Genomic DNA, 20,044 nt, shown 5'->3' on the forward strand with positions numbered 1-20,044 from the left:
ATTGACTTTTTTTATAAATTTTAAAAATATAGTTGATCGTTTTCGAATTATACACAATTTAAAACTGAAAAAAGAACGAAAGATGACGATTATCAAGGCTCAAAACACACGTAACAAATACTATTTTTGTTATCATCAAGTACCTAAATTCAAGTTCAAACCCTATTCTATCAGTTCCTGATAATACTTTTTGCCATATTTTATTCTAAAATATAGGATAGTTTTTTCATTTTTAAGGAGGAAAGTTCCTTATGGCCAAACGGTCGATTAACAACTAAAAAACAATGTTTTAAAATAAAATGACTAAAATAAGTCCAAACTACTTATCAAAACTGATAGAATAATTGTTGAACTTGAATTTAGGTACGGACTTAGAATAATGGTTGAACTTGAATTTAGGTACGGACTTCGTAATTTCAAAAATGATATCTATTTTTTACTATATTTCGTGCCTTGAAAAACGTCATCTTTCTTTCTTTTTTCAGTTTTAAATTGTTTATAATTCGAAAAAGATCAACTTAAGAAAAAAAAAACCAAAGATCTTTTTTGTTTCGAATGATCTATAAAATCTAAAATATCTGACCCGGCCGAATTTTTTTAATTTATAAAGAAAAGTCATTTTTTAATAATTATTAATTAATTGTATTCAGAACAAAATTATTTCGGACACCGCTTGTTTTTTAAAATTGTTAACAGGCTAAATTAAATTACATATCCAATAATTTTTATCCATTAAACAGATTGGTGAAGCTCGACATTATACTCTTAGGTATATCGTATCTTACACTTACTACTATGGCCAGCCTTCGAGGCTAGCCTCGAAGGATAGTGAAATTCGCGTTCCGAAATTGAACCTCAGTTAGAATTTTGTTGTTGGTTGTCGATATACATCTGGTCCCGTTGACGAAAATGCCGTGTATTAGAAAAGGCAAGAGAGGCAGGCTTCATCTGTAATAATTTGAGAGAGTGAGAATGAGACGCAAAATACTCGCACGTAGGACTGAGGGCAGAGATCAGGGCCGTACTCATTTTTATGTTTTATCATAAAAATCTATTTATAGATACGAAATAACGTAAATAGTCCATTGATATACTGGTGAGGCACTGCCTCACCTGCCTCATAGGACCAGCCGCCACTGCTGAAATGGAATGAAATATTGACTGTCTTTCATATTGTTTAGTTTTACTATTATCTGAGTACAAGGAATCAAGATTCGATGGAATTTTACCTAGATGAATTGGCGGGTTGTAGAATGCAATCTTATGATTCCCTAGTCTGTTTTATTCATCATTCGTTTTCCTTGAAAATTTTAGAAGGCACGTATTTAAGGTGTCACTAAAATCTTGATTCCAACGATAAAAGTTTTAGATTTTCGGATCTAAGACTTCTCATTGTTCTATTAATTTGTTTGTATATTTTCAGGAAAAGCAGCAAATCATCAATATTGGAGAAAGTTTAGTCAAGATAGGTTTCGCACTTCCTGAGCATATCGAAAAACCACTTTCCGAAGATCCGTTCTTCCTGAGATATTACGGCCTATTACTCAAAGCTGAAAAAGTTGCATTGCGGAAAAAGTTAGGACTGAAATATTACATTATACCAACGAAGAAAGTAGCAAAACAGTTAAACGAATTATTTCTCTCTCTCTTTGTCCGAACCAAAGAAAGCGTTCCTAAATTGATTTATAAGATTCCGAAGACATACCAATCATAGCAATCAAGGTATGACGTAGTATTTGGTTGCTTCATTTTAACTTTACAAATATTGGGCGTATATAATATTGTACTCTTCTTTTTTTATCCGCATCATGACAAAACCCTCTGGGAGGATATATTGTTAGCTGTGGAAACATGATATTAGGCCTGTCGCTAATTTTCGATAACATTGGTAATTTTGACGTTGTTTTAATGTGCCATAATAATTTCTCGATATTATATGAACTGTGTTTTACTGTCGTAAAATGAGGCAGGTAACTTAATATACTTTCAAAATTCAAACAGTTGTATTATCTGTTGTGACTTTGACAGAGCGGTCACTGGAAAATATTAATATGCTACCAAGTATGGCTGGTAAGCCTACTATGTGAAAAATACACTTCGCGTCAGAGAAAATTGGCCACCCATAAAATTTAAGAAATTTTTTATCTTTTTCCCAAAACATTACTGATCCACCACCAAAAACAACCTGGTATGACGAAGTGCATAGTGATTTTAGAAGAGAATTTTCTCAAGAGAATATTTTCGAGAATATTCTCGGCCAGAAAATTCTCTCGAGAATATTCTCGGCAAAAATTTTCTATATTTTCAAAAACCGAAACAAAAATAAAACCTAGATACGGGTCAAATTATTATAATTTAAATAATATGTAGGTATATTGTTTTTGTCAATCCCATGAACCACTAGCAAGGGTGTTTACAGTGTCAATATTTATTGTTTTGGTGCAATATTAACGTGCAAATATTTAGAATGGTGTTCATTTAAGCAGAGAAGAACAAGTTGAGGAAACTGAGTTTGTAGATAATTTAGCAACTTTAAAATATGGTGATGACTCGGCTGAAATAATGGCAGATTTGGCACTTTATCGGTCTAAGGAGGGATATTTTGAAAAACCATACGTTGTAAAATCAATTGAAAAACTAGTCTTAATCATATGGTGAAAAGGTACATGTTTCGGAACAAAATTAACTAAAATAGTAGTTGATATATTAAGCATGCCTTCATCTAGTGCAGCGGTTGAAAGAAGTTTCAGTACTTATGGTTTTTTATCCACTCCTCTAAACCGGCTCTAAACTCTAAACTCAATGCTGAACCGGCTCGTAAAATAACTTTTATTGCTCACAATTTGAAATTGTTAGACCAATCCATGACTGAGCTGGCCACTTGTGAAAAACAAAATCCCACAACTCATCAGTACATTGAAATGCAGATTGTAGATGACTAGGATGAGCTAATGATAGAAATAGATTCTGAATCTGAGGTCTCATCTTTTATCATACAATCATGCTACATCGATTATTTGCTGTTAAAAAGAAAATTTCATTTTTTTATCAAAGAAATTTTGTGTTTTATGTTGTTTTGGTATTTTTTTATATACAAAGAACATGTTGTTTCGTCTCATAATTTTGTATATAAGATCATGATTTTTAAAACCTTATTTTTCATCTTCAACAATATTCTTAAGTGCGTCATGGGGTTCATTCTCAGAAAATTCTCCATATCGAGAATATTCTCCGATTTTTCATTCTCGAGAATTTTCCAACACTAAGCTAGCATAATTTTCTCCTGCTTTTCTGTAGACCTTATTTTTACCATAAATTCACGTTATACACTCATCTGTAAACAATACTTTTTTCCCAAGCGTCTATTGTCCAATTGGCGTGTTCAGGGGTAAATACAATGCTGCGTCTTTTATGAGCAGCAGTAAGTAATGGCCCCGTTGCTGGTTTGAAAGCTGTCACACCTTGATCTCTCAACCTTCGAGAACAGTGGAAACGTCGATTACTGGTCCTTGGGCTTGCTGCATATACCTTTGTAGGTCAGAGAAATAAGCAAAAAAAATATCCTGTTGGTGACACAACCCCCTCCAGGCCGAAACCAAATTTTTTGAGTAGTATTGACTTCTATATTAATAACCTATATGTTTTCTGCAGCCGATTTTGATGATATACATAGTTATAAACAAATGAAGATCAAAAAACGGTAAATTTTCGCTTTTTTCGTCTATAACCAAAAAGTTAAGTGTTTTAAACAAATTTGAGAGTGAGAAACTCAAATCGTATAAAAAACTTCAATATGGCGTTCGCTGAATATGTTTATCCTTATTGGTTGCTTAGAAAATTGCAAAATAAATCATAAATTGTGAGTTTTTATAAATATTCATAACTGATGTAAAAAATAACTTAGAACGTTCTTATTACACGGAATGCTGAGACTTCTGGTGCTTAAATCATACCCTAAATTTCAAAGCAATTTGTCAAATAGTTTAAAAGTTATTTAATTTGTTTATCCCAAATTAATTTTTTTTGCAACGCTAAAAGTCAGAAAATGATGAAGTTACACTAATACTTTGGATAGTTTATGAAAGAAGAAGATTTATACTATTAATTTAATTAAAAAAGATGACAAAAAATAATTCTAAATACTGCAAAATTATTTTGCAAAAACATGTGAATTAAAAAAAGGGGGGCTAACTTCGTCCCTAGTTGTCGAAGGACAATTGTTTGTCTTTCTAAATGTGTATAAAAATTCAGTCTTTCCAAATATGAAAAAATAATTTTTCTACGGGTAACGGTGAAAAAGTTATTCTAATTGTTTATAAGTAAGCAAAAAATCGACTTGTTTTTGCAAAATAATTTTACACTGTTTAAAATTACCTTTTGTAATTTTTTTTTTAATTAAGTCCATAGTATAAATGTTCTTCTTCTTCCATAAACTGTCAGAAGTCTTACTGTTACCTCATAATTTTCTGACTTATAGTGTTGCAAAAAAAATGAATTTGGAATAAACAAATTAAATAACTTTTCAACTATTTGACCAATTGCTTTGAAATTCAAAATGTAATTTAAGCACCAGAAGTCTCAGTATTCCGTGTAATAAGAACGTTCTAGTTAGTTTTTACATAATTTATGAATATTTATAAAAACTCAAAAATTTATGATTTATTTAGCAATTTTCTAAGCAACCAATAAGGATAGACATATTCAGCGAACGCCATATTGAAATTTTTAGACGATTTATGAGTTTCTTACTCTCAAATTTGTTTAAAATGCTTAACTTTTTGTTATAACTATGTATATCATCAAAATCGGCTGCAGGAAACATAAAGGTTATTAATATAAATGTCTATACTACTCAAAAAACTTGGTTTCGGCCTGGAGGGGGATGTGTCACGAGAAAAATCTTATTTCTCTGGACTATTGGAGCATTCTTGCAGTTTGCGTCTTGTTTCTCAATGTTGCAATAGTGAGAACGCGATATTCTCTGACTGTTGTCTTCTTTTGGCATCTGTACAAGGACGCTGTTGATGAGATCGGATCTCAAAAATTCGTTTTTAAGTTATCTGCACAGTTTAATGACTAACATTCAATTGTCTTGCCACATTCCTTCCGCGTGCTTTCGATATTTTTCCATCGTCGTTAGGAAATACACTTCACTGTAATGAGGGCGGTGTAACACTTAAGGCCTTTCGCACACACAGCTACTAAAAAGAAACTAAACTAGTGGGTAATCAGAGTTATCAACGGGTTATCAACTATGGCTCGCACATTACGCTACCGAAAATTAATAAAACGAGTCACTTCTTGACTGTACTTTGTACTGAGTAGCTTTGTTAGGCGGTGTTTAAGTTTATATATTATGTTGTCCTGAATCTATTTTCTTGTGAAATTTTTGTAATTAACTAACTTTTGATGGGAAAGAAGCCACAATTTTACTAAAAAATAATTTTATTAATATTTCGACGTCCAAATCGGATGCCGTTGTCAAAGTACAAAAAATATAAATGAATTAAACAAAAATGTTGTTGCTTAGTAAAAAATTCTTCTAATAATTTATTGAATCTGACTCATTTATATCGGAAATTTAGACATATATTATACATTTTAACGTAGAAGACTTTAAAATCATATTGTTGTTATTATTTATTGTCACCGTTGCATGTAGTTGTATTTTTAAAAACAGATCACATGTCATGATTTTTTGTGACGGATATTCTTGAGTTGGGGTTGATTTCATGTAATCGAATAAACTATCTTTCAGTAGAGTCGTCCCAGAAACGCAATTCATAAATATTAGCAATATCATTTTAAATTCTTCTACTTTAAAATGTATAATATATGTCTGAATTGTCGATATAAATGAGTCAGATTAAAAAAAATACATATTAGAAGAATTTTTTACTAAGCAACAACATTTTTGTTTAATTCATTAATATTTTTTGTATTTTGACAACGGCATCCGATTTGGACTACGAAACGTTAATAAAATCATTTTTTTTAGTAAAATTGTGGATTATTTCCCATCAATAGGTACTAGTTAATTAAGTTTATATAGGCACGGATGTTTTCCACTTCTTGCACTAATTTTATATTAAACGATTCCGCTGATTTTGCGTGTTAAACTTTAACAAAATATGACACTTTTTTCTCTGAGATAGGTAATAAGGTTTACTGCAAATAAGAAATTATATCGTTAAGAGCCTTTATAATTTTACTGTATAAGAGTAATAATTCACACAAAATAATTTGGCTTAGCTTAATTTACTGCAAAATACTAGCTTTGAAATATCTACTAACAAAAAAAATTTACACGCATAATCCAAACAAACCATGTTCATATCTTAAGCTTATTTAAAATATCAAAAATAACCATCTTTTATTTTTAATGTAAACAACAATAGAACATGTAAACCAATTCCCACTATTTCTTGACCTATATCCGTAATAAATACCTACCTCTCGCTGAGCACCAAAGTTCGACCCATTCAATCCTTTATTCATTTTCCAAATGTTTACAAACTAGTCCCCCAGCGACCTGCATGTCCAGTCCGCTGTCGACTGATCATTCCCGCATTATAGACCGGCTGCTAACTAGTAGTGCTGTGTGCGGACGCTCATTAAAATACATGGACAGTGACTACTAAGTAACTGATTGGTAACTAAAATTACCAACTGGTTTCTTTTTAGAAGCTGTGTGTGCGAATGGCCTAGATATCTCAGAAACTCTTTAGAACACTACAATAGTTCACACGGTTCTCAAAACCATCAATTCCACGAAGCTTAGTTGGGTAATCAATAATGATTTCTGAGAATTTTATGGTTTAATAAGATTTTCGACTTTGTTTATTCTCTTTGCAGGCTCAGTCTAGCTTCTCAGTAAGTACACGTGATAATTCATTTAATTTAATTATCATATCGAGGGGTTCGAGCTAAAACCCGATAACTAACCAAACCATTGTTTACGAGATAATCGCGATTAAAGATTTTAGGAAGTTTGAAGAAGATATAAGATCGTCATAGGAAGTTTTATCAAATATTTGTTATAGCCAAATGGCAGGGAATTTAATATTTAGTTAGAATAATTTATTTTAAGTTTAATTTATAAAAACGTATTTACAAAAAAAAAATAAAACTTCATATTTATCAGGTTTTACCTCGTTGAATGAGTATGTACAACATTTGACTTTATTGGTTTTTATTTTGAATTTTTTTAATTATAAAATAAAAGTTAATTGTATAATATTCCAACAAAAATAAATTAATCTGCATTCTTTTTATAAAATTAAAGGGTAAAATGTGTCTTCGATTCTTCTCACATCATTACGTCTGGAATGCGATCTACGATATAATTACCGGTTTTTAAATTGGTTATTCAAGCATGCACTTCTTCTGGAAAATATTTACTTGGCACATCTTTATCAAATCCGTTTTATTTGCTTCACTTATTGGAAAGGTACTTTTATATAACTTTGGTAAATTGCCCGGAGTTGGTAAGTTTATGGTTGCTTTTTGGGATGAAATGTGTTTTAGTCTTTTAGGGCATAAAGTAGGAGTTTTTTTAATTCAAACCAATATCTTCTGATATTTTTATTAACTAGTTACCGATTTCCGCTATTGTCTTCTTTAGAATATCATCCAGTAGAATCACTGTTAGATACAGCATTTATTATATCATCTGAGAATATACACAGCGTTTTTTAAAAAACTTTTGACACACTTGAATTCATTCATGGTAAGCTAGTGGAAAGAAACATTTCTTACTAAATGTTCGTTCCTTTTTTTGGGAAGTTTTAGGGACAAGTCTAGTCCTAATTAAGTTTGACAGTTATATTGTACAAAATAAATTTTTTTCTAGACTAGACTACTACTACTAGACTCCAGTAATTTCTACAGAATTTCAATAGTCTTTAGACAACTTTTCACTACACTTAAATTTAAATTTACTACAATTGATTTGCTGTGGTACCTTGGAAGCTCCGAGTTTGTTTTTCATTATAAATATGGGCCCCATTCTAACCGTTTTTTTTTTGTTTTCTCAATATTCAATTCTCAATTTACGCCATCTTTTACTGGGTTTTCGCAGGAAAAAAGTGTGCTGAAATTTAATAAACTATCATAGTCTAAAATTCTTTATCGGATTTTTGCATGAATATATTTTGTCAATATGAACAATTTTGTAATCTTCATCTCCGATAAAATTAATTATCAGTTTTTAACTTAGAAATATTTCTAATAAAATTAGTAACTTTACACAGGAAAAAGAAGATAAATGATTCTACTGGATTCTCATATTATAAATATGTTTACAACAAAGTATTTTTTATCAGTAAAGTTATATATCGGGTTGGTGTTATTTAAAAATATGAGTTAACGGTTTTTACCGTATTTGGTTTTTACCGTATTTGGTTTTTATTAGTTATTTTTTTTTATGTAATTATGTTTATTTACAATCTACATAATTAAAAGAGTATTAAGTAAATTTTTTTCCATGTTTTTGGTCATGAAGAAGAGACTTCCAATGATGTCTCATCTTATTCTATTTATGTTAAGTTTTAAAATAGGTCCTGAGGCCAGGTTCTATCTAGTCTCCTTGTGACAGGGCCATTATGAAATAATTCCCTTACTAATTCGTTGTCATGGTGAATGGTACGCTCGTTTTGTGATTCTGAGGCTCGATGGATTTCTTCTCTGACGAAAGGTATATTTAAGTCTTCTTGAAGTGTTTGATTAGTTATATACCAGGGTGCATCCTCTATTGATCTTAGAACTTTCGACTGAAATCTTTGAATGATATTTAGTGATGTTGACTTTGCACAGCCCCAGAGGTGTAGTCTGTAGTACCAAATAGGTTTGATTATTGCTTTATACAGAAGAATTTTGTTTTGGATGTTGAGTTTTGATCTGCGTCCAAGGAGCCAATACATTTGCCGAAATTTCAAGTCTAGTTGTCTTCTTTTAGTCTGTATATGTTTTTTCCAAGTAAGACGTTGGTCAAGATGGAGGCCAAGGTATTTAGCTTCTGTTACTGTTGGTATTCGTACATTTTCCATTCTTACAGGTGGGCATGTGTTGTGGCGGTTTGTAAACGTTATTTGAGATGATTTTGTTTTATTTACTTTAGTTCGCCATTTTGTGTACCATTCACTGAGTATGTCCAGATGGTGTTGCAGGTCTTGTGAGGCTTGTATGTGATCTTCATTTACTGCTAGTATTGCTACGTCATCAGCAAAGGAAGCGATCGTAGTATTAGGAGACTCTGGTATATCGGCTGTGTAGAGTGAGAAAAGCAGAGGTCCGAGAACACTACCTTGCGGAACTCCGGAGTTAATAGGACAGAGGCTGGATTGTTGGTCTTTGAATTTTACTGAAAAATATCTATTTGATAAGTAGGATTTGATTAGGAGGAAATAGTTACTAGATAGTGCTAATTTTACTTTGTAAAGCAGTCCTCTGTGCCAAACTTTGTCAAACGCTTGTGAGATATCTAGGAATACAGCGTTGCAGTATTTCTTTTCTTCGAGAGTTTTTGATATTTCATTTACTATTCGATGGACTTGTTGTGTAGTAGAGTGATTTTTCCGAAAACCAAACTGATATTCTGGTAGTAATGTTAGGAATTCATGATCTGCGTATATTCTTTGTAGCAGCAATCTTTCAAAAACTTTGCTAACGATTGGGAGTAGGCTGATGGGTCGATAAGATGTTACTTCATTGGGAGCTTTGCCTGGCTTAAGGATCATTATAATTTCTGCAAATTTCCATATTTTTGGAAAGTATGATAAACTTAGCATGCGATTAAATATTACTGTTAGCATAATAATGGCCTTACGAGGAAGTTTTGAAATTAGTTATTGTGAAACCTTATTAGTTATTGTGCTTAAAAATGTTAATATTAAATAATAACATTTAAAAGTGGTAGCAGACGTGTTTTTGAACCTGACGTGGTAGACGTGGTTTAGACGTGGTAGCAGAATTTTGGTATTTATCGGGTTTTCGCTCGAACCCCTCGATATCGAGAAATATATAAAATTTCCAAAATTTTCTCTGACGCGCAGTTTATATTTCCACTAGATAATTTTCGGTCCTTGCTGAAATAAACATTTGTATATTTTTCAGTTTATACCAAAAAATAATGACTTATTATATATATATAATCTTTATCCCTTCTACCCTGAGGTGTAGGGATCTGTTTCTGTTTCTTTTATTGTTTTTTGTTCTTCGTAAATTTCTTCCATATCTTTCTGTTTTCTGTTAGTTTTTTGGCATCGTTCCATGTTGTTCCCCTCTTTTCAAAATATCCATTATTACTGCATTCCATTGTTTTCTTGGTCTACCACGTTTTTTCCTTTCTATATTTCTGCTTTCCCAGATTCTTTTAACAGTTATATTATCACTCATTCTTTGAAGGTGTCCCCACCAACCCAGCTGTCTTTCTTCTATATAAGTTTCTACTGGTTCTATTTCTAATTCTTCTCTTATTTTTATATTCTTAACTCTATCTCTTCTTGTCACTCCCATTACTCTTCTTAGATATTTCATTTCTATTGCCTGCAGTTTACTTTTATCCCTTTTTGTCAATACCCACGATTCACATCCATATGTAAGTACAGGTCTATACACAGTTTTGTATACACTCATTTTCGTTTTTCTTGATATTTCTCGTCTATTTACAAATCCACTGTTTATTGCATAATATAGTCTATTTGTTTTTTGTATCCTATAATTTATATCTATTTCTTGTTTTCCGTTTTCTTCAAATATTACACCTAGGTATTGATATTTACTGACTTGCTCTATTTCTACTCCATCTATTTGCACATTTATCCTTTTCCTATTTTTATCTATTACCATTGTCTTTGTCTTACTCTTATTCAATTTCATACCGTATTTTGTTAATACCTCATTCCATACCATCAATCTTTCTCTTAGGCCTTTCTCGTTTCCTGCTGTAATAACCACATCATCCGCAAATGCACATTCTGTCATCCCTATTTGTTCTAATTTCCTATATCCTATGTATATTGGTTTAGTTCTTTGTTTCGTTTCTCTTATTATTTCATCCATAAATATTATGAAAAGAAGCGGACTCAATCCCCCTCCCTGTCTAACTCCCACATTTGTAGCAAATTTTTCTGATATCATATTATATCTTATTACACAGTTATTTGTTTCTTTATATAAACTTTGTATTACCCTTATTAGTTTCTGATCTACATTTTTCCTTTTTAGACATTTCCAAATTGTTTCTCTATTGACTTTATCAAATGCCTTTTCCATGTCCATAAAGGCTAAATATATGGGTTTCTCTGCTATCCACTTCCTGCTAATAACTTCTTTCAAAGTGAATATATGATCCTGTGTACTTCTACCTTCTCTAAATCCACTTTGTGATTCTGTTAATGTGTTTTCTGTGATCAATCTCAATTTTTTCTCTATTATTTTCTCGTATATTTTTGTTATTGTGCTTAATAATGTTAGTCCCCTATAATTGTTACAATCTTTGTTATCACCTTTCTTGTGTATTGGCAATATTAAGCCCATTCTCCAGTCTTCAGGCGTTGTTTCTTCCCTCCATGCTTGTCTATATATATCTAATAATACTAGTTTTCCACTATTTCCCATATATTTTATCATTTCCGATGTTATATTATCTCTTCCTGGTGCTTTCCCGTTCTTTAGACTCCTTATAACTTCTTCTAACTCTTCTCTAGTTATATCTTCATTTATTACCTCTCTTTCTACATTCCATTCTTCCTCTTCCATTTCATCATCTTGATTGTCTGCTTTCTGTTCTGTGTTTAGTAGATTCTTGAAGTATTCTTTCCATCTTTCCATTATCTCTTCCTCCTCGATCAGTATCTCCCCAGCTTCGTTTTTTATTGCACTTGCATTTATATCTACTTTTTCTTTTCTCAGATTTTTGAGTACTTTGTAGAATAGCTTCTGATTACCTTTATTATCTCTTTCCATTTTTTCTCCAAATTCTGTCCAACTTCTCTGTTTCTCGCTCTTTACCATTTGTTTTACTATGTTTTTCTGTTCCTTGTAGCTTGTATAATTTGCTTCTGTTCTATTATTTAAATATTCTTTCCATATTTTCTTCTTTTTTCTTACTTGTTCTTTAATTTCATTCGTCCCCCAAGATGTTTGTTTCTTATTGTTGTCTTTATTGTAAGTCCCACAGGCGTCCTTTGCTGCTTGTAATACAATATTTTTAAAGGTTTCCCATTTTGTTTCTAACGGCCTCTGTATCATTTCTTCTTGATATTTATTTATTTCTCGCGATACTATCTGTTGATATTTTTCTGCTATCTCTTTATTTTTTAGTTTGTAAGTCCTTATTCTTATATGTCCTTTTTTCTTTTCTTTGAATGTCTCTGTTCTATTTTCTTCGCTTCTGAATTTAGCTATCAGCAAGTAATGATCACTATTTATCTCATAGCTTCTCTTGACTCTAGCATCCCTTACTGAATTTCTATTATTTCTTTCTACCAATATATAGTCTATTATTGACTTTTCTCCTCTGCTCGGTTCTTCTCTAGTAATCTTATGAATATCTTTATGTTCAAAATAAGTATTTGTTATTATTAAATCATTGTTAATACAAAATTCCAGTAGTCTTTTCCCATTATTATTTCTTGTATTTTCACCGTGTTTTCCGATTACTGCTCCATATATATCATCCTTTGTTCCAACTCGTCCATTGAAGTCTCCAGCAATATATATTTTTCCTCTACACTCTTCTATAGTCTCTTGCAGTTCATTCCAGTATTTATCTTTCTCTTCCGTTTTTTCATTTTCATCTGGTCCATAAGTTGCTATTATTGTCTTGATGTGTGTCTTGCATTTTAATTCTATCATCAGTATTTTTTCACTTATTGCTTCCCATTTGTTAAGTGTATTTTTGTGTTCTTTCTTTATTAAACATCCCACTCCTGCTGCCGCTCGTGCATTCTCTTCCACTCCACTCCATATGAAAATGTGGTCATTGTCTGTTTCTACTATTCCTTTGTTCTTTTTCTTTGTTTCCGTTATTATCAATATATCTAAATCCGCTTTTTCAAATTCTTTGTTTAATTCTATTTCTTTTCCATTAATACTTCTTACGTTCCACGTTCCTATTATAAAATCTTTTACTACTAATTTCTTTCTTTTATTCTCTTCTACTTTTTCTTCAATTTTATTCGTTTGTCCTATTCCACTCCTGTCCATTTTCCGTTTTTCCTTTCCCGTCTGTTCTTTACTTAGTTTTTTGAACCATCGGATTTTATTTCTTTTTTATCTCGTTTTGGAGCTCTTTCTATTATTTCCTTATCCTTATTCCATTTCCATTCTTCACTTTCGATCCATATTTTTTGATAACCCATTTTGACTTTCTTTCCCTTATTCTTCTCCTCAATCGCTATTTCCTTCATTTGTCTTTGTATACGTTTTTCACTTACAGTCATCTCGTTATTAATATATATATTTCTGTTGGTTGTGTTCCTTAATTTGTTTTTGTTTGTCATTACTTTGATTTTATCTTCTATCTTATTGAATTCCACTAAACAGGTCTTATATCCTATCTTTTTTGCTGTTTTTATCTCTACTTCAATTTCCAAATTATTTTGTATAAAGGTTTTCATTTCACATTCTAAAATATTCGATTCGTTCGTGTCTATTTTAACTCCTTGTATTACAATATTATTGCGCCTTTTTTCTTTGTCTATTTCTTCCAACTTTTCATTGATTACTTTTATTTCTTCTTTTAAATGCATATTTTCTTTCTTTATCGCCTCATTCTCTTCCTTCACCTTTTGTATTACTTTAAAATATTCTTTTTGTCCCTCTCTTATCATTTTTATCTCTTGTGTCAATACTAATAAAGTTTCCATTATTTTATCTATCTTATTTTCTTCTTCAGAGTTATGTTTCTCTTGTACTTCCATCTCTTTTCCTTTTTTTTTTAATCTGTTCGATTGCCTATTCCAATTCTACTTAACGCTATAACTAAATTATAATTACCCTATATTATCTTTCTAAATATTACGCAACACCAGCATAGAATTAAAATTAAAATTTCCGTATTAACTTATTATTATTTTTTCCCTTCCAATCACCGCGGAAAAGAACACAGACCAGCTATACTGTCAGTTCCGTGCACTTTATCAATGCAATATAAAAAGAAAAAAAATTCGTAACTAATTAAATTCGTTTTCTTAACACCTATTACTATGCTTAAGTATTTACTTACAGATCTGGCAACGGTGTTTTCAAGCAATCCCCGTTCTTACCATCAGCTGTTTTTGTTTTGGTGTGTGTTTTATCAGTACACCTCGTTATCACTTAATGTTGTCAACAATAACCTGTTTATTTTCTGAAATTTATTCTAATTCTGCAGTAATTCTAAATATTTTTGTCTTTTCACTAAATCAATTGTTTATTATCACTTATACCACTATTTCGACGAATTATTTTTCGGTATAACTCCCGATTTTTCGAGTTGATTATAGCCGCAAATAACACGATATTTTCTTAGTCAATCCGACGTTGCCACTCCTAATGACTTATTAAATATACCAAAATTATAAAATAGTCTGGAGAAAAAAGGTTCCTAATTTTGTAGAGAAGACCAATGTGCCATGCTTGATGGCGTAAAGTAAACGCGACGTTTGTTCTGAAGTTTTAATTTTTTCGAAGAAAAGAGAAAAGTCACAGATACAAAATTTATTAAAATAATAATAAATATAATTATTTAAATCTGAAAACTTTTCTTGCTGGAACCTCTTTCTGGTAACATCCTTAATCTATGGTTTTTACAATTTATAAGGCAAGAAACGACGAATAAAGAAAGCGAAAAGGACTCAATATGCAGTCACATTCCGTTTTCATTCGTCTAGGAAAAAAAGGTCCGAAAGAAAGTTCCTAGGACTCAGAATCTGAGTAAAGATAGAAGTGAAAATGACAGTTTATGTTTCCTTTCGATTCAGAGGCGGTACACAATCTCTCTTAATTTTTATTTTAATGGTGAATTTTTTATCGGAGACTTCGCTTTTCTATAAGAGATGTCACAGGAAGCGTCCCAAAAGTGGATTTTAAACTATTTTTAAAATTCCACTTAAAATAGACAGTTTGGTTTCGTTTTGGTTCAGAGGTGTGCACGCAGCTCCACTGAGGACGTCGTAAGATAGAAACAGCTGTCTGGAGATTGTATATCGCCTCTGAATCGAAGAGGAAACATAAACTGTCTTTTTCACTTTTTAATTTTATTCTTTATGATAAAACTACAAATTTACCAATGGTATCTCTAATCTTAACAATAGTAAAATATATCAGATATTTATATGTATTCATACAACATGCAGCTTCTTAGCGAAACCAGTCTTACAAAACATGTATAGGGTGGCCGGAAAGTCCCCTAACATCAATGAATTGTTTTTGTTATTCTACACAGGGAAAAATAATAACAACTATTTATTTATCCAAAACGTCGGCATGCAAGCCTCCATTCCCGCAATACAACTTGATAAGACGCCATGTTCGTATGTTCATCCTTCTCATGTCTGGAGTAACTAATGTAAAAGCTTGGCGAACTCCGTTTCGCAAGTCCTAGTTCAAAACATATCTGAATTTTCTAGCCTCATCTCTTAATGAAACATCACAGTGTACACTGTGGGCCTAAATAAAGGAGTACATTTTTTAGTTGAAAATAACTTTTTTGTTTTTTTTTGTGCGATTTAATTTCTTTTGCAGGACTAATAGCCTAACGTGTCCTCAACATGACTGCAAATTTGGAAGTAAAAATAACGTACAGGGTTGGACTTATAAAAAAAAGTATGTAACGGTGCATTTGAGATCGTTGAAAATGAAAACTGTCTTAGCTAAAATTGAACGGATATGCTCTTTTAGTAGGTTAACTATCCAGAACACTTCAGTAAAGAGGAAATTTTTCAAAATTAGCGGATTCGCAAAATATCATTTTTTTTATTAAATTAGGAAACTATAACATTTTAACAAGTAACACATTTATGAAAACAGTTTAATAATTTTAAAACTTTGACTAAAATATTATGAATGTGGCCATCATTATTGTATACCACTTTTTGAAGTCGTCAACGCCATAAATTGATAGCCCCATTTATTACACTCTGTCCAAAATTGTTCCAAATAAACTGCATTCTTTCTTGAAGCTGTTTGGTGGTTTCTAATTGTTGTCCGTCATACAAATTTTGTTCGAAAATTTCGCAAATTGAATAGTCAACCGGATTTAATTCTGGGCTGTTAGGTGGCCACATCTCTGGCTCAATATAGTCCGGGCAATTTTAACTCAAGAATATCCTTGTATTGTGGGAAGTATGCGAAGGAGCACCATCCTGCTGGAAAGTATAATCATAACATACTTCTTCAATTTCAGGTAATAGGTGCTGCAAGATTTGTTCTTACCCCGGTATCAACAATAATCAGACGAGATTTTCCCAACATGGATACTGCAACAGAGACCATTACACCTTTTGAGAAATTACTTTTGTCAATTAAAAGATGCTCTAGAGTAATTTCTTTCTTAAATTGTATGTACGTTAGAATGCACCCTATTATTTTGGGTATTTTTAGGAGGCCGTAAATAAAACATTTTTTCATCTGAAAATCATATTTTTCTAATGACTTCACGAGAGCGGAATCTTTGCGGAGAGTCGCAAATTACATCTTTCCAGTCGTTTTTCTCTTACATTGGCAGTAAGTCTTTGATAATAAACTTTTTTAGATACTTTAAGATGGCAATCTTCTTTAATGATTCTTTGAACTGATGTGCGGGAAATCCTCGTTTCTATTGCGGTTTTCCTTATTCCAACAGATTGGCCAGGTTGCAAATTTCCTAAAACAACCCTTACTGTAGTAATATTTTCTTCAGTTCTTGAGCTTCGCTTCCTTCCTCTTCCACCTTTATGTTTAATAGACCCATGGGTTTCCCTCAGATGTCTTAAGAACTATCCTATCGTTCCAATATGCCAATTTTTCTCAGGAAATGCATTTACAATTTTTCTTGCATCATAATTATATTTTTCACGGTAATATCTATTTAATATTCTGTCCTCTTTGCTGAAAGGTTGCATTATGAACTGGAAAATTTAATTATTTAACTATAAATATCAAACAAATTTCATGGCAACCTAAGCAGTCATGGCTTACTAACTAAAATTGACATATTTGAGCATTTGAGAAATTCTTAATACATTTAACAAAAATTACTGCTAATATGAGGCAAAAACGATGAAAAACATGTAATTTAGTGTTAAGAGAATTTCGTCGGTGAACATATTAGAAAATTACTCGAATAAGATTTCCTAATTTAAGTAAAGAATAATATTTTACAAATTTGGGATTTTTTTAAATTTCATGGCGAAGGCGTGTTCTGAACATTATTTAAATAAAAAAATGATATTTTGCTAATCCGGTAATTTTGAAAAATTTCATTTTGGCTGAAGTGTTCTGGATAGTTAACCTATCAAACGAGCATATCAGTTCAATTTTAGCTAAGACAGTTTTCATTTGCAACGAGCTCAAATGCACCGTTACATAAATTTTTTTATAAATCTGACACTGTACGTTATTTTTGCTTCCAAATTTTTAGTCATGTTTTGTCACGTTGGTTTTTGAGATTCAATTTTGTACCTTAGATTATTAAGAGTTTTAAATAAACTTGTTAAAAGACCCTAATAATTCACTTAATCCCTGAACCCAGCTAGAATTACAACAATTGATGAGATTTCCAATGGCTAAGGACCTCTTTGAACTAGCGAACTACATTCTTGGGTACGATTTACTGAAGTTATGCTTACAGGGCCCCAAAGATAAACTAGACCAAACAAAATATTGCCAACCAGCTGTTATGGTTGCTTCACTAGCAGCGATTGAACAGTTAAAAGAGGAGAGGCCAAATGCTATAGCCAATTGTATGGCTACTGCTGGTTTTAGTTTAGGACAAATTACTGCTTTAGTTTTTGCTGGAGCTCTAGGTTTTGAGAGAGCTTTACAGTTAGTTAAAATCAGAGGAGAAGCAATGCAGTTAGCTGGAGAAGCTTACAAAGGTGGAATGGCTACAGTAAAGTATGGACCTGACAGTAAATTAAATCAAGCTTGTATAAAAGCGGCTTTTGGCAAGTTGCAGTACACCCTGAGTGTTGTCATTATTTTTGTCACGTTGGTTTTTGAGAATTCAATTTTGTACCTTAGATTATTAAGAGTTTTAAATAAACTTGTTAAAAGACCCTAATAATTCACTTAATCCCTGAACCCAGCTAGAATTACAACAATTTTACAGAGCTATTAGCTCTGTAAAAATAAATTAAATCGCTCAAAAAACAAAAAAGTTATTTTCAACTAAAAAATGTACTCCTTTGTGTCGGCCCACAGTGTATTTTCCGGCGTTGTTAAATCTGGACTTCTTGAAGGCTAGACATTGGTATAGAGGACATTATGGAGAACTTCGCCCAATCCATCGGTCCGGGAAGATTTCATTTACGCGGTTGCGAACAGTGAGAGCAAAATGGGGTGGAGCGCCATCTTGTTGAAAATAAAGTATCAGCAGTTCCCTAAGCTCTCAATTGCAGTTCATGCGCTGGAACGCCAACAAAGATTGGCGCGGTGTTGATACATTATTATTATAAAATATAAATTGACTTTCCGGCCACCCTGTATATTAAAAATGGTAGATATAGTCGGTTCGCTAAACTCAGACGCAAATGGCTAAAGATTTTAGTACGTAACTTTTTTGTTTTTTGCTAATTTTGATAAAATTTGCAAAATTACTAAATATTTAGTAATTATTAACTATTTAGTAATATTTCTTTTGGCAATTTTATCAAATTGGCAACATTACTAGCTTAAATCACTAGCCAGTTGAGTCTGAGTTTAGCGAACGGACTATACTTTTATGCAATATTGCAAAGGCTTTTTCGATCAACTATCAACTACCTACTAAATAAGTTCTATAAACATGGTATGCGTATATAATTATATAATATATCTGGAATACAAAAATATCTGATATAGATAGTACAAATTTCTGTTTGAATCTTGCAAAATTTAACATAAAATACTTAACTAATAAATATTTAACTAAAACACGCTTTTCAAATCTAAATTGATATAAAAATTTCTAAATTTCTAAATTTTTTTAGCAACCGTTAGATGCCCTTGTTGCCGTTTTAGTGTCATAGATTATCCTCTGTTATTGTTTTGATTATGTCCGAATTCTATTTTATTAATAAACGTTTTTACCTTGCTGTTTTCTTTTATTTTGCTCCTTTGTATAATCAAGATTCCTCCTTAAAACTCAAAATGCATCTACTATGCAACTATAGATTAATTTCATTTATTTCAACATACAAATAAAATGCTTCTACAAATAATACGTAGTAGATTAGATTAATTTACCACCAGACAAATAGCTGCTGAGCAAGTCTAATTCGTAAAGAGAATGGAACGCGAGAGCAAGTTTTGAATCTACGACTTATCGAAAAATCAAGAGAATATAACGTCAAACATCCCCATGTATATCTGTATCATGGACTACGAGAGAGCCTTCGATAACATTCTCTCTATATACCTATCTTATATAACTCTCTATATACTATCTTATGTAGTGTGTTTATCTTTTTTATGTCTTTTGGGGGTGTTTCATTGGAAGTTGAGGCTATAATCAGAATCAAAACCTGTTAAATCCAAAATTTTTCGTTTTCCTTTTTTTTACACAGTTTCAAAGTTCAAGTATGTACCTATTAATCTACAGGCACAGCCCCGGATTAAGAATCATGGGGCCTCTAGGCAAGTCAATCTATGAGGCCCCTTAAGAAAACTCCGCCTTCTCCCTCCAAAACCACGAATAAGCAATCTATCTATGAGCGGTATTCCATAGATAGAAGATATAACGGTGACAGTTTTTAATAATTTTCATTTTTGAATATGACCGTTTGCCTGTTGCAGGTGTAATCATTAGCGTAAAATAAGTCTTAAAAGCTACTGATACATTTGGCAACGTTGATTCGAGTTTGTTCTCATAAATAACCCA

General features: G+C 31.8%; 2 protein-coding genes across 2 annotated transcripts in view; both read left to right on the forward strand.

Moving 5' to 3' along the window:
* Positions 1 to 19,258, forward strand: part of LOC114333970 (uncharacterized) — a 69,615-nt gene extending 50,357 nt beyond the window's left edge. Inside the window, exons 4-5 of the mRNA XM_028283974.2 lie at positions 1,424 to 1,722; positions 19,155 to 19,258. Of these exons, the coding sequence (XP_028139775.1) occupies positions 1,424 to 1,714 (291 nt within the window). The 3' untranslated portion in view covers positions 1,715 to 1,722; positions 19,155 to 19,258. The remainder of the gene's footprint in view (positions 1 to 1,423; positions 1,723 to 19,154) is intronic.
* Positions 17,747 to 18,247, forward strand: LOC126880923 (probable malonyl-CoA-acyl carrier protein transacylase, mitochondrial). Its single transcript, XM_050644999.1, has one exon. It carries the CDS (start codon positions 17,747 to 17,749, stop codon positions 18,245 to 18,247), a length of 501 nt encoding a protein of 166 aa, XP_050500956.1.
* Positions 19,259 to 20,044: the final 786 nt, after the last annotated feature.

Source organism: Diabrotica virgifera, chromosome 2 (assembly GCF_917563875.1).
Source record: "Diabrotica virgifera virgifera chromosome 2, PGI_DIABVI_V3a".
NCBI classification, from domain to species: domain Eukaryota; kingdom Metazoa; phylum Arthropoda; class Insecta; order Coleoptera; family Chrysomelidae; genus Diabrotica; species Diabrotica virgifera.